We start from the raw sequence: 27710 nt of genomic DNA, 5'->3' as shown, positions 1-27710 counted from the left end.
TACATTGATAGAAGAGATCTCTGAAGTCTACATGAAAATGGTTAAAAAGCAACCAAATTGAAGTTTTGGAATGGCCTAGTCAATGGCCTAGACCCCTGTAATAATGGCGCCGAAGGGAATGGCTGCCGTTTTACAGGCTCCTAACCAACTGTGCTATTCTGTTTGTTTTTACACATTGTTTGTAACTTATTTTGTACACAATGTTGCTGCTACCGTCTCTTTTTATTTTTTTGAATTTTTACCCCTTTTTCTCCCCAATTTCGTGGTATCCAATTGTTTTTAGTAGCTACTATCTTGTCTCATCACTACAACTCCCGTACGGGCTCGGGAGAGACGAAGGTTGAAAGTCATGCGTCCTCCGATACACAACCCAACCAAGCTGCACTGCTTCTTAACACAGCGTGCATCCAACTTGGAAGCCAGCCACACCAATGTGTCGGAGGAAACACCGTGCACCTGGCAACCTTGGTTAGCGTGCACTGCGCCCGGCCCGCCACAGGAGTCGCTGGTGCGCGATGAGACAAGGATATCCCTACCGGCCAAGCCGGACGACGCTAGGCCAATTGTGCGTCGCCCCACGGACCTTGACGCCGGTTACGACAGAGCCTGGGCGCGAACCCAGAGTCTCTGATGGCACAGCTGGCGCTGCAGTACAGCGTACCCTTAACCACTGCGCCACCTGGGAGGCCCTGGAGGACATTCTGGATTCCAACATCATCTGTGATTTCCACCTTTGCAGCCCGGACCGACCCGCTCCTTGTCCTCAGGGTCACCTCCCTGGTCGGCGTCATCCTGCAGCAGGAGCCGTGCATCCGTGAGGGGGGACGGTCGTGCCTACTATCACGCCTCCCCTCTGGCGCACGACGTCGCCGGTCCTGGGATTCATCATTACACACACCTGGCATCCTTCCTTACTCTCACCTGCAGATCATCATGATTCACACCTTCACACCTGGACTCCATTACCTTCATCATTACCTCCCCTTTATATGTTTATTCCTCAGTCGGTATTGTTTCCTGTCTTCATGCTCTCGTCCACTGTTACGCTGTCTTGTCTCAAGTTCGTTGTTTTATTAAACATTTCACCTGCACCCGTTTCTCAACTCGCAGCGTCATCTTTACAAACTCACCTCGTAGTCCGTAACTCACCTCGTAGTCCGTAACTCACCCCCCGAGAAGCAGGGCATTAGACCTCTCACTTAAACTTAAATCCAAACTGGTTGGGGTCAAATCAATTCCAGTAAATTCAGAAAATGGATTCCAAATTTTCCTCATCGAAAAACGTTGTGGAGAATTGGAATTTCAGTGTACTTCCTTAATTGACTGAACTTTAAAATGGAATTGACTCCAACCCTGCTGGGAAGATAATAATTCAACCAGACACTGCATTTCCCATTGGACAATATTCAAGTTGGATCAATTCTAGCCTGGTTTCAGAACTGCTTCTGCTGTTGTCCTGCCAACTCCTATCGTAATGACCAAAGAAGCTAACAGATCTGGGACCAGGCTAGATCCACTACAACATGTTAGATGAAACATCAACAACAAAAAAAAAGTCAAATAGAAGAAATGACACATCTGTAAACTTACCTTTGATCAGGATACAAAAGCAGAGGCAGACAGTCCGGTAATCATAACGACGACATAGACAGGCGGTTCAATGGACCATCGAAATCAACAAATCAGAATTGACTGAAACAGATATTCTGAAGAATAATGCTAGACTTAAAGAGTTAGAAGCTAAAATGAAAAAAGTTAAGGACCAACAATAAAGGTAACGGATTCTGAATCACAGGCTCCAGGAACCTGATGCGTTCAGAGGTTCAGGTTCTTTTTGCCGCAAGGGGACGGTTCGTATTCACTGACACCTGACAGTTCTGGGTCGCATCGGAATGTGAGAAATCGGTCATTCTTAAACCAGCATGGATTTATCCCTGCAGATTAATAGGCTTTGGTTGACATTATCACTTACAAATTAAACAAAGCATTTTAAAAAAAATAAAAAAATAAATTCAAAACTCAAATTATACTAGCTACATACTAAATAAAATAGACTGTCATTACCTGACCATTAATAATGAGGCTAGAATGAGAAGGAACATGGCAGAAACCTAACAATGAGGCGTCACACAACCAACTGATTGATCATATGGCGTTCAATCTAGTAGCATAAATGACAAACATTTATTACGATACAAACAAAAATTACTTTAGCAACCAAAGCAAATGATCTGCTCCTACTTTCGTACAGAGTTAGTAGTGTTTTTATGCATCATGCAGGAAGTCCCTTTTAGGGTCATATTTGGATTATACTTGCTGCCTAGTAAAAAAATGGCCTTTTCTCCAGCGAGATTCTCCCACGATAGCCTGGTCGCAGATCAATTTGTGCTCTTGCATATTCTAAGATCAGTTTGGCACGACAATGAGTTGGTATGACAGAAGACTGGCAGTCCCAGATGTCTGAGTACTACAGACTCAGAACCAATGAATTGACAACTAGCAAGCTATCCCTTGTTCCTTTTAGTTTTTAACCATTTACTTTCAATAGATGTACTCCTTGTCGTTGCTCTTGCCCAGCACTCATTGTTGTGTTTGGATGTGAAATCCATCTCTGTGTTTCTGGGTCCTGGGGACCCAAGCGGGTGAACTATTTAGTTTTCTCCCTATCAGAGAAGATTGGGAAACATTTGCATCTATCCCAAATGGCATCTGTGTGTTAATCAATAGCCCTCATTTACAAAGTACAAAACTGTATTATTGTGAGCAGCTGCTTGAGCACAAGCTGTAAAACGTTAAACAGTGCCCCCTGTTGGCTGGGAAGGAATACTATAATCAACCCCCAATTTGTTTTTGTCATGATGACGGCAAGCCCCAATCTCCAATCCTGAAGCTTTCGGTTGCCAAGTAACAAATCAAGTAATAAATCACCGAGAAATAATCTTAAAATGTCTTTATTCATAAACTTGATGCAAGTTTACAAATTACTGTACATGGTCAAAATGTCCCTTGAAAACAAAAAAACAAAGCATGCCAACAACGGGTGCAAAAACTTGACAATCTGTCCCAACCATTTGTTGACGACCAGAAAATGATTTTACAAATTAGTCTAGATAGAGAAGACAGATTAACCTTCTATCAAAAACACTGTCCAGGTACAGAGGAACGTGCAAACCTATTTAAAATCACAGAATGAATGACTGAACTGACTCTGCCCAAAGTGAATGAGCACCTATACCCCGCCCTCCGCCTCCGTCCAGAGATTTTGGGTCCTGTCCAGAATCAACACCTAGCCACTCTACCTACCCCCTCCCCCAGACACTTGTGGAGATCTGAGAAGGTTGGACACGTGTAATAAATGTGGTAATATATTCACCTAGCCCCGATCAGAGCATATGGCTTAAACCTATCAAATGTGTATCAGAGTCCGTCGGTATCAAGCGTCTCAAGAGTATGGGGATCTGATCTAGGATCCTCCTTGTCCGTGTCATCATATTCGTAATTATCTGTGAAGAGAAATCCTCCTAGATCAAGACTCCCACTCTGAGACACTTGATATACATACAGCCTCAGATCCCACCGGTGTCTGGGGGTAGGTGAGGGGGGGGGGGGCTTGTTTTCTAGACAGGGCCTGGGTATCAAGTGGGAAGCAGCTACCTAAACGTGAGAGGAAAGTTCTACTGAGCTGAACTAAGTTACTCAAAAATAATAATAATGGGAATCACAAGACATCAATTCTGTGCAGAAGTAACGGACCAAGGTTTTGTAGGGGGGCACTACTTTAGACCACAGCCCTATGGGTCCTGGTCAAAAGTAATGCCCTATTTAGGGAATAAAAAAGGGTACCATTTGGGATGTAATCTTGGGTCATACGGAGCCAAGTAGATGTACTACTAAACAACCATCCCCTTCTTCCCTCTCGACCCCTAGAAATTCAAACAACCCGTCGCCATTCTCCACCTTTCTCCATAAGTGGGAGCCTGTACGATTGAAGGAAAAAAGGGACATAATAGTTACCTCTAGAAAGACAGATTTTCCTCCGATTCAGAAAAAGGTGAGATCCTAAAAACTTGATTTGTTAGTTCAGGTGTATTGACTTCTGAGGCACATCCTTGTCGTTTTGTGCAAAAAATATACTTACCCATTACAGACAAGATATATTTAAAGACCTCCTCTCACACTCAGAAATAAAAACCCATAGTAGCCTAGCCTAGATATATGTATTAGGGACTAAAGACAACAAAGACCAGCAGATACTCATGTTTCTGATATAAGCCAAAAGCATGGAGGTAGACATGCAGATAAGACCCTAGCAGTGTTTTAGATGGCACCCTATTCCCTATATAGTGGACTATGAGCCTTGGACAGAAGTAGTGAACTATATAGGGACTAGGGTGCCAATTGGGAGAGACATATTATAGTAGCATGTTGAAAACACTAAACAAAACAGGGTAAATATCAGCGTTACAAAATTTCCACATTTCAGTTCATGAGAGCAATTTATACTGTCATAATACTGTAATCCTTATTAGTATACCTCAAAAAAAGATATTTAGCCAAAACATATTCTTGGTTTAACAAGGTGGAAAAACGCAGAAACACTATTCAGTATGTATAGACAAACGGTCAACCAGGTCTGGTATTCTAGGGTAGCATCCCAAATGGCACCCTATTCCCTGCACTGCTCCCTTCCCTATATTCCCTGCACTGCTTTAGACCAGAGGCCTATAGAACCCTATTCCCTATATAGTGCACCACTTTAGACCAGAGCCCCTATAGAACCCTATTCCCTATATAGTGCACTACTTTAGACCAGAGCCCTATAGAACACTATTTCCTATATATAGTGCACTAATTTAGACCAGAGCCCTATAGAACCATATTCCCTATATAGTACACTACTTTAGACCAGAGCCCTATAGAACCCTATTACCTATATAGTACACTACTTTAGACCAGAGCCCTATAGAACCCTATTCCCTATATAGTGCACTACTTTAGACCAGAGCCCTATAGAACCCTATTCCCTATATTGTACACTACTTTAGACCAGAGCCCTATAGAACCCTATTCCCTATATAGTGCACTACATTAGACCAGAGCCCTATAGAACCCTATTACCTATATAGTGCACTACTTTAGACCAGAGCCCTATAGAACCCTATTCCCTATATAGTGCACTACATTAGACCAGAGCCCTATAGAACCCTATTACCTATATAGTGCACTACATTAGACCAGAGCCCTATAGAACCCTATTCCCTATATAGTGCACTACTTTAGACCAGAGCCCTATAGAACCCTATTACCTATATAGTGCACTAATTTAGACCGGAGCCATATGAGGAGCGATAGGGTCCAATTTAGGACGCATATTAAGATGTTATTATTTTACCAGGTCAGGAGAGCTCTCCTCCAAATACACTGAACAACAACATAAAACTCAACATGTAAAGTGTTGGTCCCATGTTTCATGAGCTGAAATTAAAGATCCACGGAATGTTCCATATGCACAAAAAGCCTATTTCTCTCATATTTTGTTCACAGATTTGATTACATCTCTCTTAGTGAGCATTTCTCCTTTGCCAAAAATAATTCCTCCACCTGACAGGTGTGGCATATCAAGAAGTTGATTACATGGCATGATCATTACACAGGTGCACCTTGTACGAGGGACAATAAAAGGCCACTAAAATGTGCAGTTTTTTTCACAACACTATGCCACAGATATCTCAAGTAGAGGGAGTGTGCAATTGGCATGGCGACAGCAAGGATTGTCCACCTGAGCTTTTGGCAGAGAACTGAATGCTCATTTTTTTTTATACCATAAGCCACCTTCAACTTCGTTTTAGAGAATTTGGCAGTACGTCCAACCGACCTCACAACCGCAGACCACGTGTTACCAAGCTAGCCCCCCTCTACATCTGACTTCTTCACCTGCGGGATCGTCTGAGACCAGCCACCCGGACAGCTGATGAAACTGAGGAGTATTTCTGTCTGTAATATAAAACCCCCCTGGGGGAAAAACTCATTCTGATTGGCTGGGGGTGGGCCTGGTTCCCAAGTGGGTGGGCCTATGCCCTCCCAGGCCCTTTCCATGGCTGTGCCCATGCCAAGTCATTTGAAATCCATAGATTAGGGACTAATTAATGTCTAATTAAGCCGACTAAGGTAACTAACTGGTGCTTTAGTTATGGTAACTATGGTAATGCAACTATGGTAACTAGCTGGTAATGCAACTATGGTAACTAGCTGGTAATGCAACTATGGTAATTAATTTGTAATGTAACCGACTATGGTAACTAACTGGTAATGTAGCTATGGTAACTAGCTGGTAATGTAGCTGGCTATGGTAACGGTGTTGTGCCGTGGTAGCCTTGCATGCTATGCTCCAGCCTGGTTGGTCCCAGGTCCATTTGTGCCGTCTTGTCCTATGGTCATTAGAGGACAATAGGCAATATATACAATTTATACCGGGGTAATAACGAATGGTATGATTTAGAATGGAGTTTTTTTTGGGGGTGGGGTGGAGGGGTTGTTATGGGAGTGAGTGCTACGCCACTGCTTATAACTATAAATGATATCCAGCTCAGGGCTCCAGCTATGCACGATGCTTGTTGACTTGCTAGCTAAGTGTTGAGATGTCAAGATCAAGCTACTTGGTTACAGCAGAGACGTTCAATCCCTTCCTGGATCAAGAGCCCCTGTTACCTAAATTTGTTTTGTGCATAAAAATAGAGCCAACAACTTCTGTGCACATTCGGTAATACCGCATAACCCGGTACGGTAGAGAAACGGTATGAACTTCTGGGTACAGACCAAACCCCAGGAGATCTGGAACCAGGCCATCCCCTACGCGATCCCCTTAAATAGAAAAACAACATGACAGGAGCTAGCTCACTTAACCATTCTAAAAAAAAAATGGTACGCAGTGGTAGATTTCATCCCAAAATGGCAACTCGTTTACTACAGCGTCCAGTATTTTTTTGGACCGACATGTTTATCAGAAAAAGAAAAAAAAGAAGAATGATCCAGTTACTTTGCTTTCCTAAGAATGTTGTCTATATCCTGCTTTTTCATTCCCATAGGTCAAAGGTCAAAAGAAGTGCACTATCTAGATACTAGGATGTCATTTGGGAGACCCCTTCCTGCATCCTAGTCACCCGCCATTTTGTCACCAATCTGGCACATGATGTTACTGCTGGGACATAAAAAATAAAATAAAAAGCAACAAAAAAAAAGCCAGCAAGCAGAATAACATTTAAGCATATACTATTTCTTTTAAACAACATCTGTAATTTGGTACCAGTAAATATTACACAAAGTCAGGGGAGAAAAAGGAGCAGCGTCACTAAAGATGACATCACTGAAACATCTTAAGTGATCCTCCATCGTCCTTCATATTCGCTTTAAAATCCAACTGTCACCACAGAGAGGTTTCAGTTCATATCCAACTGTCACCACAGAGAGGTTTCAGTTCATATCCAACTGTCACCACAGAGAGGTTTCAGTTCAAATCCAACTGTCACCACAGAGAGGTTTCAGTTCAAATCCAACTGTCACCACGGAGAGGTTTCAGTTCAAATCCCACTGCCAATGCTGTGGCTGGCTGTAAGAGCGTACAGCTTCACACTAAAAACAGGTGGTGGTGGTTGTGGATACGAACAAACCAGCTCTAGTCAGACCTGTCTGCTGTACAGTAGGTAGGTTCTCTCACCGAGGAGGAACTAATCAAGATGATCCGTTAGTCGAGCCCACGTCGTCAAAACCAGCGCATGTATGGAAGGAGAAAAGGCTGTTCTCCACATCGAGAGAGAGATAAGGGAAAACAAAATGTGAAAAGATGCAACAGGACCGCCGAGCCCCTCAGTTATAACAGACACTCTCCTCAGGTGAAGGGGGCTGTGGAGTGATGCAACAGGACCGCCGAGCCCCTCAGTTATAACAGACATTCTCCTCAGGTGAAGGGGGCTGTGGAGTGATGCAACAGGACCTCCGAGCCCCTCAGTTATAACAGACATTCTCCTCAGGTGAAGGGGGCTGTGGAGTGATGCAACAGGACCGCCGAGCCCCTCAGTTATAACAGACACTCTCCTCAGGTGAAGGGGGCTGTGGAGTGATGCAACAGGACCGCCGAGCCCCTCAGTTATAACAGACATTCTCCTCAGGTGAAGGGGGCTGTGGAGTGATGCAACAGGACCGCCGAGCCCCTCAGTTATAACAGACATTCTCCTCAGGTGAAGGGGGCTGTGGAGTGATGCAACAGGACCTCCGAGCCCCTCAGTTATAACAGACATTCTCCTCAGGTGAAGGGGGCTGTGGAGTGATGCAACAGGACCGCCGAGCCCCTCAGTTATAACAGACATTCTCCTCAGGTTAAGGGGGCTGTGGAGTGATGCAACAGGACCGCCGAGCCCCTCAGTTATAACAGACACTCTCCTCAGGTGAAGGGGGCTGTGGAGTGATGCAACAGGACCGCCGAGCCCCTCAGTTATAACAGACATTCTCCTCAGGTGAAGGGGGCTGTGGAGTGATGAAACAGGACCTCCGAGCCCCTCAGTTATAACAGACATTCTCCTCAGGTGAAGGGGGCTGTGGAGTGATGCAACAGGACCGCCGAGCCCCTCAGTTATAACAGACACTCTCCTCAGGTGAAGGGGGCTGTGGAGTGATGCAACAGGACCGCCGAGCCCCTCAGTTATAACAGACATTCTCCTCAGGTGAAGAGGGCTGTGGAGTGATGCAACAGGACCGCCGAGCCCCTCAGTTATAACAGACATTCTCCTCAGGTGAAGGGGGCTGTGGAGTGATGAAACAGGACCTCCGAGCCCCTCAGTTATAACAGACATTCTCCTCAGGTGAAGGGGGCTGTGGAGTGATGCAACAGGACCGCCGAGCCCCTCAGTTATAACAGACACTCTCCTCAGGTGAAGGGGGCTGTGGAGTGATGCAACAGGACCGCCGAGCCCCTCAGTTATAACAGACATTCTCCTCAGGTGAAGAGGGCTGTGGAGTGATGCAACAGGACCGCCGAGCCCCTCAGTTATAACAGACATTCTCCTCAGGTGAAGGGGGCTGTGGAGTGATGAAACAGGACCTCAGAGCCCCTCAGTTATAACAGACATTCTCCTCAGGTGAAGGGGGCTGTGGAGTGATGCAACAGGACCGCCGAGCCCCTCAGTTATAACAGACACTCTCCTCAGGTGAAGGGGGCTGTGGAGTGATGCAACAGGACCGCCGAGCCCCTCAGTTATAACAGACATTCTCCTCAGGTGAAGAGGGCTGTGGAGTGATGCAACAGGACCGCCGAGCCCCTCAGTTATAACAGACATTCTCCTCAGGTGAAGGGGGCTGTGGAGTGATGCAACAGGACCGCCGAGCCCCTCAGATATAACAGACATTCTCCTCAGGTGAAGGGGACAGTGGAGTGATGCAGCAGGGAGTAGACAGTCTAGCCCGTTATTGGGCCAGGCAGAGAAGAGATACTGGTCTACTGAGCTGACGACAGGCCAGACGGAAGAATTTGCCAATTGGTTTCCTCAAGGAAGATGATATAACTCCCAATAAGTCAGCAGGGAGAAAATAGCTCCATAAGAAATTAAAATATATTGTTGTTGTTTTTTTTGTTTTTTTACCCAAAAGACATTATGTTCCCAGGGAGAATGAGGAGTGAACTCTTTACCCATCTTCTTTAGGAGGTGTGTACCAGCCTGAAAAAATAAATAAAAAATAAACACACAAGGTTGCCATAACAACCACGGATTTGTATCATCATCGTCTATTTTCGTTCATGTTTATATGGATCGATAGTTCAATGAGGATCATTTACCATTCTTTTCGTGAATCTGCACCAGGGATTTGTATGACTGTTGAGCCCTGGCAAGACTGTACTGATTCTAGAAGAATATTAAGTGAAAATACGGATTAGATTCATCTTCAACAACCTCACATGGTGTGACAAAAGAAATGTAATAATGTTTGCCAAAAGTTACTACAGTTGTTTACCTTATTGGCTCCGAACTGCACCCTGGCTTTTCCTTTGACTAGGGTCGCGTTGATCTGCATGATGACAGACTCAATGGAATAGGCACTGCTCCAACCCTGGAACAAAGAAATACTAATTGGTCGGTCTGAAAACCTCGTCAGATCAGTGGCAATGAAGGAGAGGAGGTGAGGAGGAGAACAGACTAAAAACTTCTTTTTTTTTTAAGACAATTGAGCAAAGAGAAAGAGACAGCGTCTTCAGGAACTTTGGTGAGGGATAAACAACGTATGAATCGTATTCAAATACAGACCTGTTTTGTGAGAAGCTCCATACATAAGGCCCCGCCGCCAAGAACGTACCTGAAATAGAGGACAGAGAAGTACCAAGACTGGTTCACGAACCAGAAAATAATTTGGCCCATCTAATTATAGTCATTTAGCAGAAGCTAAAGTATTATGAAAAGACTACTCTAGATCACGTTCAGGGACATGATGAAAAGGACAGACAGACTACTCTAGATCACGTTCAGGGACATGATGAAAAGGACAGACAGACTACTCTAGATCACGTTCAGGGACATGATGAAAAGGACAGACAGACTACTCTAGATCACGTTCAGGGACATGATGAAAAGGACAGACAGACTACTCTAGATCACGTTCAGGGACATGATGAAAAGGACAGACAGACTACTCTAGATCACGTTCAGGGACATGAGGAAAAGGACAGACAGACTACTCTAGATCACGTTCAGGGACATGATGAAAAGGACAGACAGACTACTCTAGATCACGTTCAGGGACATGATGAAAAGGACAGAGACTACTCTAGATCACGTTCAGGGGACATGATGAAAAGGACAGAGACTACTCTAGATCACGTTCAGGGGACATGATGAAAAGGACAGAGACTACTCTAGATCACGTTCAGGGGACATGATGAAAAGGACAGACAGACTACTCTAGATCACGTTCAGGGGACATGATGAAAAGGACAGACAGACTACTCTAGATCACGTTCAGGGACATGATGAAAAGGACAGAGACTACTCTAGAACACGTTCAGGGACATGATGAAAAGGACAGACAGACTACTCTAGATCACGTTCAGGGACATGATGAAAAGGACAGAGACTACTCTAGATCACGTTCAGGGACATGATGAAAAGGACAGAGACTACTCTAGAACACGTTCAGGGACATGATGAAAAGGACAGACTACTCTAGATCACGTTCAGGGACATGATGAAAAGGACAGACAGACTACTCTAGATCACGTTCAGGGACATGATGAAAAGGACAGAGACTACTCTAGAACACGTTCAGGGACATGATGAAAAGGACAGAGACTACTCTAGAACACGTTCAGGGACATGATGAAAAGGACAGAGACTACTCTAGAACACGTTCAGGGACATGATGAAAAGGACAGAGACTACTCTAGAACACGTTCAGGGACATGATGAAAAGGACAGACAGACTACTCTAGATCACGTTCAGGGACATGATGAAAAGGACAGAGACTACTCTAGAACACGTTCAGGGACATGAGGAAAAGGACAGACAGACTACTCTAGATCACGTTCAGGGACATGATGAAAAGGACAGACAGACTACTCTAGATCACGTTCAGGGACATGATGAAAAGGACACAGACAGACTACTCTAGATCACGTTCAGGGACATGATGAAAAGGACACAGACAGACTACTCTAGATCACGTTCAGGGACATGATGAAAAGGACAAACAGACTACTCTAGATCACGTTCAGGGACATGATGAAAAGGACAGACAAACTACTCTAGATCACGTTCAGGGACATGATGAAAAGGACAGACAAACTACTCTAGATCACGTTCAGGGACATGATGAAAAGGACAAACAGACTACTCTAGATCACGTTCAGGGGACATGATGAAAAGGACAGACAGAATACTCTAGGGTAAAAACAGAAGCGTAGGACAATAAGACCATCCAGACGTCACTGAGCAGCACTCACCCTCCGGACAGAACAGGAGAGACGACCCGTACGAATGGTGGGTCAAAAGGAAAGTTATCCTGAAAGTGTCAAACAAGAAAACACATTTATCATCGCAAAACCTCTATCCCGCCTCATAAAAAAATAAAATAATAATAAATTAATTTATAAAAAAAAAAATCAAATCAAATGAATTAAACTCACTTTATATGAGAAACTGAGCAGAATGTAGTCCACCCCTTCCTTTTCCTTCAGAACCTGCAAGTCACTATGCAACGGACTATCTGGGTCTACCCTGTTAAAATAACAACAGAATGATTACACTGTATTATCCAGACTTAAGACACAGCTAGGAAACAGGGGAAGCTACCACCGCTCTGTGAAATAATACCCGGCTCTGAAAACTTACGTTCTTATTTTGACGTGCCATTCATAAAGGCTGTCATTGACTAGCTCCACCGAATAAATACCTGGAAATGAATAACAAGATATATACAGGTGAACATCACTGTTAAATCAACGTGTTATCGTCATCAGACCTACACTCACTGGAGGGTTAGGACCAATGGGGTGCTGAGCCAGGCCAGCACTCAGCTGTCTTGTAACTCTGACCTGTCGATCTCTCACCTGGCGATCTCTCACCTCTCTTGTAACCCTGACCTGTCGATCTCTCACCTGTCTTGTAACTCTGACCTGTCGATCTCTCACCTGTCTTGTAACTCTGACCTGTCAATCTCTCACCTGTCGATCTCTCACCTGTCTTGTAACTCTGACCTGTCGATCTCTCACCTGTCGATCTCTCACCTGTCTTGTAACTCTGACCTGTCAATCTCTCACCTGTCTTGTAACTCTGACCTGTCGATCTCTCACCTGTCTTGTAACTCTGACCTGTCGATCTCTCACCTGTCTTGTAACTCTGACCTGTCGATCTCTCACCTGTCTTGTAACTCTGACCTGTCGATCTCTCACCTGTCTTGTAACTCTGACCTGTCGATCTCTCACCTGTCTTGTAACTCTGACCTGTCGATCTCTCACCTGTCTTGTAACTCTGACCTGTCGATCTCTCACCTGTCTTGTAACTCTGACCTGTCGATCTCTCACCTGTCTTGTAACTCTGACCTGTCGATCTCTCACCTGTCTTGTAACTCTGACCTGTCGATCTCTCACCTGTCTTGTAACTCTGACCTGTCGATCTCTCACCTGTCTTGTAACTCTGACCTGTCGATCTCTCACCTGTCTTGTAACTCTGACCTGTCGATCTCTCACCTGTCTTGTAACTCTGACCTGTCGATCTCTCACCTGTCTTGTAACTCTGACCTGTCGATCTCTCACCTGTCTTGTAACTCTGACCTGTCGATCTCTCACCTGTCTTGTAACTCTGACCTGTCGATCTCTCACCTGTCTTGTAACTCTGACCTGTCGATCTCTCACCTGTCTTGTAACTCTGACCTGTCGATCTCTCACCTGTCTTGTAACTCTGACCTGTCGATCTCTCACCTGTCTTGTAACTCTTGACCTGTCGATCTCTCACCTGTCTTGTAACTCTGACCTGTCGATCTCTCACCTGTCTTGTAACTCTGACCTGTCGATCTCTCACCTGTCTTGTAACTCCGACCTGTCGATCTCTCACCTGTCTTGTAACTCCGACCTGTCGATCTCTCACCTGTCTTGTAACTCCGACCTGTCGATCTCTCACCTGTCTTGTAACTCCGACCTGTCGATCTCTCACCTGTCTTGTAACTCCGACCTGTCGATCTCTCACCTGTCTTGTAACTCCGACCTGTCGATCTCTCACCTGTCTTGTAACTTCGACCTGTCGATCTCTCACCTGTCTTGTAACTCTCACCTGTCGATCTCTCACCTGTCGATCTCTCACCTGTCGATCTCTCACCTGTCGATCTCTCACCTGTCGATCTCTCACCTGTCGATCTCTCACCTGTCGATCTCTCACCTGTCGATCTCTCACCTGTCTTGTAACCCCGACCTGTCGATCTCTCACCTGTCTTGTAACTTCGACCTGTCGATCTCTCACCTGTCTTGTAACTCTGACTTGTCGATCTCTCACCTGTCGATCTCTCACCTGTCGATCTCTCACCTGTCGATCTCTCACCTGTCGATCTCTCACCTGTCGATCTCTCACCTGTCGATCTCTCACCTGTCTTGTAACCCCGACCTGTCGATCTCTCACCTGTCTTGTAACTCTGACCTGTCGATCTCTCACCTGTCGATCTCTCACCTGTCTTGTAACCCCGACCTGTCGATCTCTCACCTGTCTTGTAACTCTGTGATCTGTAGATCTCCCTGAGTTCCTTCATGAGACGATCAGACGCCTGAACTGAACCAGAAACGGCACCCTGAAACAGGCATCACAACACGGATCAGAACCAGGCTACCTTAGAGCAAGACAAGAGACTATAAAAAACGGTGGAAATGTTCCCGTTCCCCCCCCCACCCTCTTGAAAAAAAGAAAAAGACGCCTTACCGAATGAGCACTTACGTTCAAGTGGTCCTGCCTCTGGTTCTTACGGATCTTCTCAAGGATGGCCAGGTTCTCCTTCAAATCAAATCACATCCAACTTTATTAATGCAGTAGGAAGTGCTTCATTTAAATAATAAAAAGTTAGAAACTAAATGTTGACAAAAATAGCTCAATTAAGATAGCAAAACAATAGTAAACAAGTTATAATATACAGCAAAGTGTACACAGTACAATGTAACGCTGACTTTCACAATTACAAGAAGCAATTTTTTCAAAAAAACATGCAAGGAAAAGACAGTTATTGCCAAAGAAAATTGTCTTTCAGAAATCTCAGCATTCAATATGATTTCCAGAGGAGCTGCTCATTGTTTTTTAAATTTTATTTATATATTTTTTTATATTTCACCTTTATTTAACTAGGCAAGTCAGTTAAGAACAAATTCTTAATTTCAATGACGGCCTAGGAACAGTGGGTTAACTGCCTTGTTCAGGGGCAGAACGACAGATTTGTACCTTGTCAGCTCGGGGATTTGAACTTGCATCACTTTCGGTTGCTAGTCCAACGCTCTAACCACTGGGCTACCCTGGAAATAATATTCAGATTTTTCCATGACAACATGGAAGAGGAGCCTCGAAAGTAGAATACGATTTATAACAAAGTAAAAAACATTTTTTTAAATAAAAACATTTAGCTGTTAGGTAGGAAAGTTGTTGTATTTTGAGCCGTAAGATGTTTTGTGGTTGGAATTGCCATATTTTAGAGGTGAAAATGTAGTTTGACAGAATGGTTTTGTCTGGAAAAACAAAACAAAAATGGTTGCTTAGTAACCAGACACCAAGACGATCTGTGGAGAAAGAAAAGTTCCAATATTTACCTTTTGTGATTGGAGGATATATCTGTGGTAAAGCGACTCAGGATTAAATCCTAAACCTAACCTTATTTTCATTTATTTTTTACTATATGGCCAATTTTGACTGTGGTAACTGTCACAAACTGTCAGATACCGTCTCAGGGAAGCTCATCTTTGTGCTTGTCATCCTCTTGAACTGACTGCAGTTTGGCGTCGTAACCGACTTCAGTGGGCAAATGCTCACCTTCGATGGCGACTGGAGAAGTGCGCTCTCCACGGATGAATCCCGGTTTCAAATGCACCCGGCAGATGGCAGACAGCGTGTATGGCGTCGTGTGGGCGAGCGGTTTGCTGATGTCAACGTTGTGAACAGATTGCCCAATGGTAGCAGTGGGGTTATGGTATGGGCAGGCATAAGCTACGGACAATGAACACAATTGCATTTTATCAATGGCAACTTGAATGCCCGAGCTACCGTGACGAGATCCTGAGGCCCGTTGTCGTTCCATTCATCTGCCGCCATCACCTCATGTTTCAGCATGGTAATACACGGCCCCATGTCGCAAGGATTTGTACACAATTCCTGGAAGCTGAAAATGTCCCAGTTCTTCCATGGTCTGCACTCTCACCAGACATGTCACCTATTGAGCATGTTTGAGATCCTTTGCATCAATGTGTACAACAGCGTGTTCCAGTTCCCACCAATATCCAGCAACTTCACACAGCCATTGAAGAGGAGTGGGGACAACATTCCACAGGCCACCACCAACAGCCTGATCAACTCTATGTGAAGGAGATGTGTCGCGCTGCATGAGGCGGTGGTCACATCAGATACTGACTGGTTTTCTGATCCATATCCCTGTTTTTTTTTTAAAGGTATCTGTGACCAACAAGATGCATATCTGTATTCAGAGTCATGTAAAATCCATAGATTAGGGCCTAATTAATTTATTTCAGTTGACTGATTTCCTTATGAACTGTAACTCAGTAAAATCTTTGAAATTGTTGCATGTTGCATTTATATTTTCTCTCAGTGTAGATTGACATATATAGAGAGGGAGGGAGGGAGGGAGGGACAACGGCTGAGAGGGAGGGAGGGAGGGAGGGAGGGAGAGAGACCGACAGAGAGCGAGGGAGGGAGAGACCGACAGAGAGCGAGGGAGGGAGGGAGGGAGACCGACAGAGAGCGAGGGAGGGAGAGACCGACAGAGAGCGAGGGAGGGAGGGAGAGAGACCGACAGAGAGCGAGGGAGGGAGAGACCGACAGAGAGCGAGGGAGGGAGGGAGAGAGACCGACAGAGAGCGAGGGAGGGAGAGACAACGACAGAGAGCGAGGGAGGGAGGGAGGGAGGGAGGGAGGGAGGGAGGGAGAGAGACCGACAGAGAGCAAGGGAGAGACAACGGCAGAGAGCGAGGGAGGGAGGGAGAGAGACCGACAGAGAGCGAGGGAGGGAGAGACAACGACAGAGAGCGAGGGAGGGAGGGAGAGAGACCGACAGAGAGCGAGGGAGGGAGAGACACCGACAGAGAGCGAGGGAGGGAGGGAGAGAGACCGACAGAGAGCGAGGGAGGGAGAGACAACGACAGAGAGCGAGGGAGGGAGGGAGAGAGACCGACAGAGAGCGAGGGAGGGAGAGACAACGACAGAGAGCGAGGGAGGGAGGGAGGGAGACCGACAGAGAGCGAGGGAGGGAGGGAGAGAGACCGACAGAGAGCGAGGGAGGGAGGGAGAGACCGACTGAGAGCGAGGGAGAGAGAGACCGACCGACAGAGCGAGGGAGAGAGAGACCGACCGACGGAGAGCGAGGGAGAGAGAGACCGACCGACAGAGAGCGAGGGAGAGAGAGACCGACCGACGGAGAGCGAGGGAGAGAGAGACCGACCGACAGAGAGCGAGGGAGAGAGAGACCGACCGACAGAGAGCGAGGGAGAGAGACCGACCGACAGAGAGCGAGAAAGAGGTGTGTATCACAGTAATCACCTTCTCAATCCCGTCGTCCTCTGACTTCTTCCCATGTACAGGCTCCTCCTCCTTCATCTCATAGTGGTCCAGGTCTTCAATGTCCTGCTGAACACAAACACCGTTATCACATATAGAGTTATGCATTCACACAAGCAGGGCTCCAGGCTAACATTCCTCATCACCCTCCAAGAATCCAACCTTAGTGAAATTTCAACCGTCCCAACCTGAAGATATACCGCCCCAACCTGAAGATATACCGCCCCAACCTGAAGATATACCGCCCCAACCTGAAGATATACCGCCCCAACCTGAAGATATACCGCCCCAACCTGAAGATATACCGCCCCAACCTGAAGATATACCGTCCCAACCTGAAGATATACCGTCCCAACCTGAAGATATACCGTCCCAACCTGAAGATATACCGTCCCAACCTGAAGATATACCGCCCCAACCTGAAGATATACCGTCCCAACCTGAAGATATACCGTCCCAACCTGAAGATATACCGTCCCAACCTGAAGATATACCGCCCCCTGAAGATATACCGCCCCAACCTGAAGATATACCGCCCCAACCTGAAGATATACCGCCCCAACCTGAAGATATACCGCCCCAACCTGAAGATATACCGCCCCAACCTGAAGATATACCGTCCCAACCTGAAGATATACCGTCCCAACCTGAAGATATACCGTCCCAACCTGAAGATATACCGCCCCAACCTGAAGATATACCGCCCCAACCTGAAGATATACCGCCCCAACCTGAAGATATACCGCCCCAACCTGAAGATATACCGTCCCAACCTGAAGATATACCGTCCCAACCTGAAGATATACCGTCCCAACCTGAAGATATACCGCCCCAACCTGAAGATATACCGCCCCAACCTGAAGATATACCGCCCCAACCTGAAGATATACCGTCCCAACCTGAAGATATACCGTCCCCCTGAAGATATACCGTGAAGATATACCGTCCCAACCTGAAGATATACCGTCCCAACCTGAAGATATACCGTCCCAACCTGAAGATATACCGTCCCAACCTGAAGATATACCGTCCCAAGATATACCGCCCCAACCTGAAGATATACCGCCCCAACCTGAAGATATACCCCCCAACCTGAAGATATACCGCCCCAACCTGAAGATATACCGTCCCAACCTGAAGATATACCGTCCCAACCTGAAGATATACCGTCCCAACCTGAAGATATACCGCCCCAACCTGAAGATATACCGCCCCAACCTGAAGATATACCGCCCCAACCTGAAGATATACCGCCCCAACCTGAAGATATACCGTCCCAACCTGAAGATATACCGTCCCCAACCTGAAGATATACCGCCCCAACCTGAAGATATACCGCCCCAACCTGAAGATATACCGCCCCAACCTGAAGATATACCGCCCCAACCTGAAGATATACCGTCCCAACCTGAAGATATACCGCCCCAACCTGAAGATATACCGCCCCAACCTGAAGATATACCGAACCTGAAGATATATAAGATATACCGCCCCAACCTGAAGATATACCGCCCCAACCTGAAGATATACCGCCCCAACCTGAAGATATACCGCCCCAACCTGAAGATATACCGCCCCAACCTGAAGATATACCGCCCCAACCTGAAGATATACCGCCCCAACCTGAAGATATACCGCCCCCTGAACCTGAAGATATACCGCCCGCCCCAACCTGAAGATATACCGCCCCAACCTGAAGATATACCGCCCCAACCTGAAGATATACCGCCCCAACCTGAAGATATACCGCCCCAACCTGAAGATATACCGTCCCAACCTGAAGATATACCGTCCCAACCTGAAGATATACCGCCCCCTGAACCTGAAGATATACCGCCCCAACCTGAAGATATACCGTCCCAACCTGAAGATATACCGCCCCAACCTGAAGATATACCGCCCCAACCTGAAGATATACCGTCCCAACCTGAAGATATACCGCCCCAACCTGAAGATATACCGCCCCAACCTGAAGATATACCGCCCCAACCTGAAGATATACCGTCCCAACCTGAAGATATACCGTCCCAACCTGAAGATATACCGTCCCAACCTGAAGATATACCGCCCCAACCTGAAGATATACCGCCCCAACCTGAAGATATACCGCCCCAACCTGAAGATATACCGCCCCAACCTGAAGATATACCGCCCCAACCTGAAGATATACCGCCCCAACCTGAAGATATACCGCCCCAACCTGAAGATATACCGTCCCAACCTGAAGATATACCGTCCCAACCTGAAGATATACCGTCCCAACCTGAAGATATACCGTCCCAACCTGAAGATATACCGCCCCAACCTGAAGATATACCGCCCCAACCTGAAGATATACCGCCCCAACCTGAAGATATACCGTCCCAACCTGAAGATATACCGTCCCAACCTGAAGATATACCGCCCCAACCTGAAGATATACCGCCCCAACCTGAAGATATACCGTCCCAACCTGAAGATATACCGTCCCAACCTGAAGATATACCGCCCCAACCTGAAGATATACCGTCCCAACCTGAAGATATACCGCCCCAACCTGAAGATATACCGCCCCAACCTGAAGATATACCGTCCCAACCTGAAGATATACCGTCCCAACCTGAAGATATACCGTCCCAACCTGAAGATATACCGCCCCAACCTGAAGATATACCGCCCCAACCTGAAGATATACCGCCCCAACCTGAAGATATACCGTCCCAACCTGAAGATATACCGCCCCAACCTGAAGATATACCGCCCCAACCTGAAGATATACCGCCCCAAACTGAAGATATACCGTCCCAACCTGAAGATATACCGTCCCAACCTGAAGATATACCGTCCCAACCTGAAGATATACCGTCCCAACCTGAAGATATACCGCCCCAACCTGAAGATATACCGTCCCAACCTGAAGATATACCGCCCCAACCTGAAGATATACCGCCCCAACCTGAAGATATACCGCCCCAACCTGAAGATATACCGTCCCAACCTGAAGATATACCGCCCCAACCTGAAGATATACCGTCCCAACCTGAAGATATACCGTCCCAACCTGAAGATATACCGCCCCAACCTGAAGATATACCGTCCCAACCTGAAGATATACCGCCCCAACCTGAAGATATACCGCCCCAACCTGAAGATATACCGTCCCAACCTGAAGATATACCGTCCCAACCTGAAGATATACCGCCCCAACCTGAAGATATACCGCCCCAACCTGAAGATATACCGCCCCAACCTGAAGATATACCGTCCCAACCTGAAGATATACCGTCCCAACCTGAAGATATACCGCCCCAACCTGAAGATATACCGCCCCAACCTGAAGATATACCGTCCCAACCTGAAGATATACCGTCCCAACCTGAAGATATACCGTCCCAACCTGAAGATATACCGCCCCAACCTGAAGATATACCGCCCCAACCTGAAGATATACCGCCCCAACCTGAAGATATACCGTCCCAACCTGAAGATATACCGCCCCAACCTGAAGATATACCGCCCCAACCTGAAGATATACCGTCCCAACCTGAAGATATACCGCCCCAACCTGAAGATATACCGCCCCAACCTGAAGATATACCGCCCCAACCTGAAGATATACCGCCCCAACCTGAAGATATACCGTCCCAACCTGAAGATATACCGCCCCAACCTGAAGATATACCGTCCCAACCTGAAGATATACCGCCCCAACCTGAAGATATACCGTCCCAAATTAAGAAAAATATTTGTTTACGTTTTGATATGATACTCTAGAACATTCTAATAGACAAAGATGTGCCTCGGAAAAAGGCAACGTTGGAATAATATGAAATCTATTTTGCACAAAAAACAAACTCAACATGTAAATGAATTGAAATAAAAGATCCCCAACAAAATCCATACGCACCAAAAAAATATTTCTGTCAGATATTGTGAAAAAATGTGTTTTACATCCCTGTTAGTGAACATTTCTCCTTTGCTAAGATAATCCATTTACCTGACAGGTTCGGCATATCAAGAAGCTGATTAAACAGCATGATCATTACACAGGTGCACCTGGTGCTGGGGCCACTCTAAAATGTGCCGTTTTGTCACACAACGCCACAGATGTCTCAAGTTTTGAGGGAACGTGCAATTGGCCTGCTGAGTGCACCAATGTCCACCAGAGCTGTTGCCAGATAATGTCAAATGTTTATTTCTCTACCATAAGCAGTTTGAGAATTTGGCAGTACAGCCAACCGGACTCACAACCGGAAGACCACGTGTAACCACGACAGCCCAGGACCTCCACATCCTGCTTCTTCACCTGCAGGATCATCTTGAGACCAGCCACCCAGGCAGCTGATGAAACTGTGGGTTTAGACAACCAAAGAAGTTCTGCACAAACTGTCAGAAACCGTCTCAGGGAAGCTCATCTGCATACTCGTCTTCCTCACCAAGGTCTTGACCTGACTGCAGTTTGGTGTCGAAACAGACTTCAGTGGGCAAATGCTCAACTTCAATGGCACGCTGGAGAAGTGTGCTCATCACGGATGAATCCCGGTTTCAACTGTATGGAGTCGTGTGGGCGAGTGGTTTGCTGATGTCAAAGTTTTGAACAGAGATGGTGGCGGTGGGGCTATGGTATGGGCAGGCATAAGCTACGGACAATGAACACGATGGCAATGTGAATGCACAGAGATACGGTGACGAGATCCTGAGGCCCGTTGTCGTGCCCTTCATCCTCTGCCATCACCTCATGTTTCAGCATCATAATGCACTGTCCCATGTCGCAAGGATCTGTAAACAATTCCATGGCCTGCATACTCAGATTCCACAGGCCACCATCAGCCTGATCAACTCCATGTGAAGGAAATGTGCAGTGCTGCATGAGGCAAATGGTCACACCAGATACTGACTGGTTTTCTGATCCAAACCTCTACCTTTTTTTTTAAAGGTATACAGATGCATATCTGTATTCCCAGTCATTATGTGAAATCCATGGATTAGGGCCTAATAAATGTATTTAAATTGACTGATTTCTTTATGCGAACTGTAACTCAGTAAAATATTTGAAATTGTTACATGTTGTGTTTATGTTTTTTGTTCAGTATAAATAATTAGCTTTTTTGTCAAAGTGTAGGTGATAGCCTATGCGTATTGCCTGTCATGTCCAGACAGATGCTTTTACACGAGGAGACAGAAATGTAGCCAATCTGTAACGATACTTTTAATTACATAAATAAAACGCCGCTCATGTTCGACAAATATATTGTAGGATAATTAACATTAACGTCTACAGGCCTGCGACTTTGGACATAGGCCACTCAAGGCACGGTTTGTTCAGATCTTATGGTCACAAGAGCGGAAAGTGCCTGTTAAGCAACGCAATTGCAATCTGAGCGGAGGAAGTCAGCGAGCGAGCGGAGGAAGTCAGCGAGCGAGCGGAGGAAGTCAGCGAGCGAGCGGAGGAAGTCAGCGAGCGAGCGGAGGAAGTCAGCGAGCGAGCGGAGGAAGTCAGCGAGCGAGCGGAGGAAGTCAGCGAGCGAGCGGAGGAAGTCAGCGAGCGAGCGGAGGAAGTCAGCGAGCGAGCGGAGGAAGTCAGCGAGCGAGCGGAGGAAGTCAGCGAGCGAGCGGAGGAAGTCAGCGAGCGAGCGGAGGAAGTCAGCGAGCGAGCGGAGGAAGTCAGCGAGCGAGCGGAGGAAGTCAGCGAGCGGAGGAAGTCAGCGAGCGGAGGAAGTCAGTATTTTGTAACTATTTAACCATAAAATTACATTAAAACCTCCAGGTTATGGGGCATGTCTTACCGTGTTTTAAGGTAGCCTAACCAAAATAGGACCACAGAAACGTTGAGGGAATTATTTTATAAACATTGAAAACAGCTTTTCTCTCGTGTTCTATTGGTTTAAAAAAATCAACTTTCTTTCATTGTCCAGCAGCCAAAGACACAATCTTACTCATATTAGCGATAATCCTAGTCATTTTAGCAACCCCATGCTAGTTGACGATAATCCTAGTCATATTAGCAATCCATGCTAGTTGATGATAATCCTAGTTATATTAGCAATCCATGCTAGTTGATGATAATCCTAGTTATATTAGCAATCCATGCTAGTTGATGATAATCCTAGTTATATTAGCAATCCATGCTAGTTGATGATAATCCTAGTCATATTAGCAACCCCATGCTAGTTGACGATAATCCTAGTCATATTAGCAATCCATGCTAGTTGATGATAATCCTAGTTATATTAGCAATCCATGCTAGTTGATGATAATCCTAGTTATATTAGCAATCCATGCTAGTTGATGATAATCCTAGTTATATTAGCAATCCATGCTAGTTGACGATAATCCTAGTCATATTAGCATCCCATGCTAGTTGACGATAATCCTAGTCATATTAGCATCCCATGCTAGTTGACGATAATCCTAGTCATATTAGCATCCCATGCTAGTTGACGATAATCCTAGTTATATTAGCAATCCATGCTAGTTGATGATAATCCTAGTTATATTAGCAATCCATGCTAGTTGATGATAATCCTAGTTATATTAGCAATCCATGCTAGTTGTTGCATCTTTAGATCTCCCCTCATTTTAAATGTCAATCTTTCATTTCCGTCACAAGAAAGCGCTTGGATGTGCAGTGGGGTTTTAGAACGGTACATCTGCACGTAGCCTACTGCCGTGTGAATATATTGTTTATCAACATTTTAAACTAAACGTTCAGATCAATTGCATCCGCCTTATTACTGGTTATAACGTTGTAATTATGTTCAGTGGTTGTATGAATTTAGGATCTATCGTCCCAGAACTGTCCCCGACATATTTTTCCATCATCCCAGGGATGACAGGACGCCCTTAAATTTAAGGTCTGCACACAAGAGAGGTTTTATATAGTATACATACATACAAGATACGTTATATACAGCACACGCACAATACGTGTAAGATGAATGTGGATATTATATCTATATGTAATGTTTGTTGAACACAGGTAGGTAAACATGCACACACACAAAAACCGGTACACACACACCTCGCCCATTTCTTCCTCCTCTTCCTCCTCGGATGTCACTTCATCTGCTGGTCCATGCTATAAAGAGAGCGGGAAAGGAAAGACAAAAAAATGGATTGTGAGTTTAAAGACTTCTGACTATCAATTTTGGTATGGAATGTTACTCAGGCCCAGAATACGATTATTGCCTTGCGATAGGGCTGTCCCCATCCTTGAGTCACAATATTTAGATTAGTCTGAAACATCATTTGAGGCTAAAATTATTTCCACTTAAAATGTGATTCAAACCAACTGAATATTTGTTGACTTCAAACTGTGTGGGGGGGTCAGCCTACAAACGTGATTCAAATCAGAGTCCACCAGTTCCAGATTCTATTTATATGGGGTTGTCAGGCCTACCAAATAAATAGAATTTCATCCTAGAATGAGCCCTACCTTGCGCTCTGGGTTGATGGGCCCAGCAGGGAGGGGCTGATCTAGCATCTCAACATCTGGGTGCTGGGGCAGGTTGTACAGTCGACACAGGTCACAGATGAGACGCTTCAGCTGCTGCAGGAGCTGGGGAAACAAAACACACAACAGGTCAACTGTCATTCAACAGTATCTCTTTGGAGCCGGGGTCGTCGCGCGACTAAAAACACAAGGAATTCAGTCAAAAAAAAAGGAGTTTCATGTAGGAAATCTGTTGACCAAGTATTCCCAGGAATAACAAAGAAATGAGGAAAAGAGAAAAGCATTGGGACAGTACATGTTTGTGTTGTTTTATCTCTGTACTCCAGGATTTCGGATTTGAAATTATACAATGACTATGGAGGTTAAAGTGCAATCTGTTTGCTTTAATTTGAGGGTATTTTCATCCATATCGGGTGAACCGTGTATTGTGCAATTTTAGAGTTACTTTTATTGTAAATAAGAATATCATGTTTCTAAAAAAACTTCTACATTAATGTGGACGCTACAATGATTACGGATAATCCCGGTTGAATTGTGAATAATTGTGAGTGAGAAAGTTACAGAGGCATAAAATATCTAACAGAGGCCCAAAACACTAACCTCCAATACTATCGTAATGGCGAGAGGTTAGCATGTCTTGATGGTATGATATTTGTGTGGCGCAGCAATCTAAGGCACTGCATCTCAGTGCTAGCGGCGTCACTACAGACCCTGGTTCGATTCCAGGCTGTATCACAACCCCAACGTGATTGGGAGTCCCATAGGGCGGCGAACAATTGGCCCAGCGTCGTCCGGGTTTGGCCGGGGTATTAAATAAGAATTTGTTCTTAACTGAATTGCCTAGATAAATAAAGGTTAACTTTATTTTTTTTAAATGCCACTAACAACTGCAAGGGTAGTGGGTTCAATTCCCGCTGGGGTCAACCATTCGTAAAAATGTACGCACGTATTGACTAATTCAGTTCGGGTAAAAGGCATATATACAATCAAACAATTTTGTAGGTGATATTAGGGCCTATGCCTTCTGTGAGAGCCGGTAGCGACATCCTACAACACATAGTATTGAAGATGAAGGTAGAAAACTACACAATCTACACACACACACACAGGCAAGAGACTTACCAAAGATGTTCCTTTTCTGACATCTTCCAAGCGCTCCAACACCTCTGTCAGACTTGGATCATCAGAGTCAACAAACCAGATTGGGGGTGTAGAGGGGTATGACTCCTGGGAGGGGAGGGGATGATCAATTGATCACATCATTACTTGGTAAAGCTCTAATGGAACAGCATTGAACTGTAGATAGTAGGTGGAGCTACTTCAGTATAAAGGAATTATATTTTACATATAGAAAGAAGCATCGATAAATATGCAACCTACCTACCTATAGTAGCGCTGACTTATAACGTTATGTCCTGGTTTTTAGTTAGCTAGCTAATGAGAACAACCCTTATTAATTATTTTACCCAGGACTATTCATTATCTCCATTAGTCAGCAATTGTGTTCGCAGGTCACGTTACCTTTTGACAAGTTATTGTATAAATACAAATAAAATTTAAAAAAGGTACAAATATCAAGATATATTTTTATAGATTGGCCTTGTGGCAAAAAGGCATTGTGAGTTTAAAAAATAAATAATTTAAAGACGCATTAGCCTACTAGCTAACATTAGCTTAATAACAACCCCCCAAAAAAGGGGTAACGTTTACAAATAGGATCTTATTTCTTGTTTTCTAACGAGTTAGCTAGCATAGCTAACTATACCTGGACATATGACCCCCTTTTTTAAAAACATTTTTTTTATTAGGAGTATAAACTAACTGAAAAGTCTTAGCACATTTATATATTATGTGGTTAGCTAATGATCTCCAACAACAACAAAAAAACAAAACAAAGCATAGCTATCCAAATTCGTCATGTTTATCGCCCTGTGTGTGTGTGTCTGTACTAGCTACGTTAGCTACGCTAGTTTCGTTCTTACCGTGATGTTGCAATGTATTATCAACAGTTTTTCACCGGTTACATTAAACTGACAACTAAGCTCATCGGGCTTCCAATCGATAATTCTGAAACGTTCGTGGTTTGGGTCAAAAATTGACTCCAAAAACTTCAATTCGGCCTTCAGACCCGAAACCGACATCTTCCACTCACATCTCAAACCAGGCAGTCCGCGGGGGAGGGGAGGGGAAGTTGGGGTGTATTGAGACCGCGTAGTCGGTGCTTGGCAGGAATATCATATAGTCCAATGTTTCTGAATACATAACAGGTGAAGTAGATATATATGTATGATTAATATGGATTGAGATCAAATTCTGTAAAAAAATATATATATATAAAAAAAATGTAAAATGTTTTTTTTTTTTTTTTGCACAATGCTGAGCCAGTGCAGGGCACTCTTATTGAGATGGGATCTCAGCACCATCCTGAAAGGGCATGAGGCTCACAGTCCTGTCAGATAAACCAAATTCCTCTGCTAGGTATTGTCATCATACTGGCCGCTATTGTGATTATTCAGCAAGGTAGAACCTAGATGGAATCTGAAATATAGGCTACCTATGTACACTGAACAAAAAATATACATTCAACATGTAATGCGTTGGTTTCACATCCCAGAGATGTGTTCACAAATGTGTTTACATCCCTGTTAGTGGGCATTTCTCCTTTGCAAAAATAATCAAATCACCTGACAGGTGTGGCATATCAAGAAGCTGATTAAACAGCATGATCCGTACACAGATGCACCTTGCGCTGGGGACAATAAAAGGCCACTTTAAAATGTGCAGTTTTGTCACGAAATACTATGCCACAGATGTCTCAAGTTTTGCGGGAGCGTGCAATTGGCATGCTGAATGCAGGAATGTCCACCAGACCTGTTGCCAGATAATTTAATGTTCATTTCTCTACCATAAGCCGCCTCCAGCGTTGTTTTAGAGAATTTGGCAATACCTCCAAGCGGACTCACAACCACGTGTAACCACGCCACCCCAG

General features: G+C 45.1%; 2 protein-coding genes across 6 annotated transcripts in view; both read right to left on the bottom strand.

Annotated features, from left to right (window-relative positions):
* LOC139376285 (uncharacterized) overlaps positions 1 to 27710 on the bottom strand; it is a 1125987-nt gene that overhangs the window by 1055101 nt on the left and 43176 nt on the right. The window lies entirely within an intron of this gene.
* On the bottom strand, positions 2936 to 26888 carry LOC139376165 (ubiquitin-conjugating enzyme E2 Q2-like). 5 transcript variants are annotated; one of them, XR_011627890.1, is made up of 16 exons: positions 26704 to 26888; positions 25844 to 25948; positions 24704 to 24826; positions 24290 to 24346; positions 17272 to 17355; positions 14443 to 14514; positions 14230 to 14314; positions 12370 to 12430; positions 12165 to 12255; positions 11982 to 12040; positions 10293 to 10341; positions 10003 to 10098; positions 9827 to 9893; positions 9371 to 9707; positions 4931 to 8266; positions 2936 to 4834 (listed from the first exon to the last, which is right to left on the bottom strand). XR_011627890.1 is itself a non-coding variant. In XM_071118432.1 (14 exons), exons 1-14 carry the CDS (start codon positions 26860 to 26862, stop codon positions 9676 to 9678), a joined length of 1143 nt encoding a protein of 380 aa, XP_070974533.1. In that variant the 5' UTR covers positions 26863 to 26886; the 3' UTR covers positions 9143 to 9675. The 5 variants fall into 5 exon arrangements, 3 of the variants coding, with proteins under 3 accessions (XP_070974533.1, XP_070974545.1, XP_070974553.1); XR_011627891.1 differs by having other exon boundaries at positions 14458 to 14514; positions 26704 to 26886; XM_071118432.1 differs by lacking the exons at positions 2936 to 4834; positions 4931 to 8266 and having other exon boundaries at positions 9143 to 9707; positions 17272 to 17358; positions 26704 to 26886.

The sequence above is a fragment of the Oncorhynchus clarkii genome, chromosome 2 (genome assembly GCF_045791955.1).
Source record: "Oncorhynchus clarkii lewisi isolate Uvic-CL-2024 chromosome 2, UVic_Ocla_1.0, whole genome shotgun sequence".
Taxonomy (NCBI): domain Eukaryota; kingdom Metazoa; phylum Chordata; class Actinopteri; order Salmoniformes; family Salmonidae; genus Oncorhynchus; species Oncorhynchus clarkii.
The sequence above is the reverse complement of the archived record's forward strand: the minus strand, read 5'-3'. Positions and strand labels throughout refer to the sequence as shown.

Excerpts from the sequence above, each read along its gene's own strand:
- LOC139376165 (XM_071118432.1), bottom strand. The coding sequence starts at position 26,862 with ATGTCGGTTTCGGGTCTGAAGGCCGAATTGAAGTTTTTGGAGTCAATT. Across the intron at positions 25,949-26,703 it reads TAATACATTGCAACATCACG|GAGTCATACCCCTCTACACC; the intron begins GTAAGAACGAAA and ends CTCCCCTCCCAG. Across the intron at positions 24,827-25,843 it reads TCAGAAAAGGAACATCTTTG|CTCCTGCAGCAGCTGAAGCG; the intron begins GTAAGTCTCTTG and ends TTGTTTCCCCAG.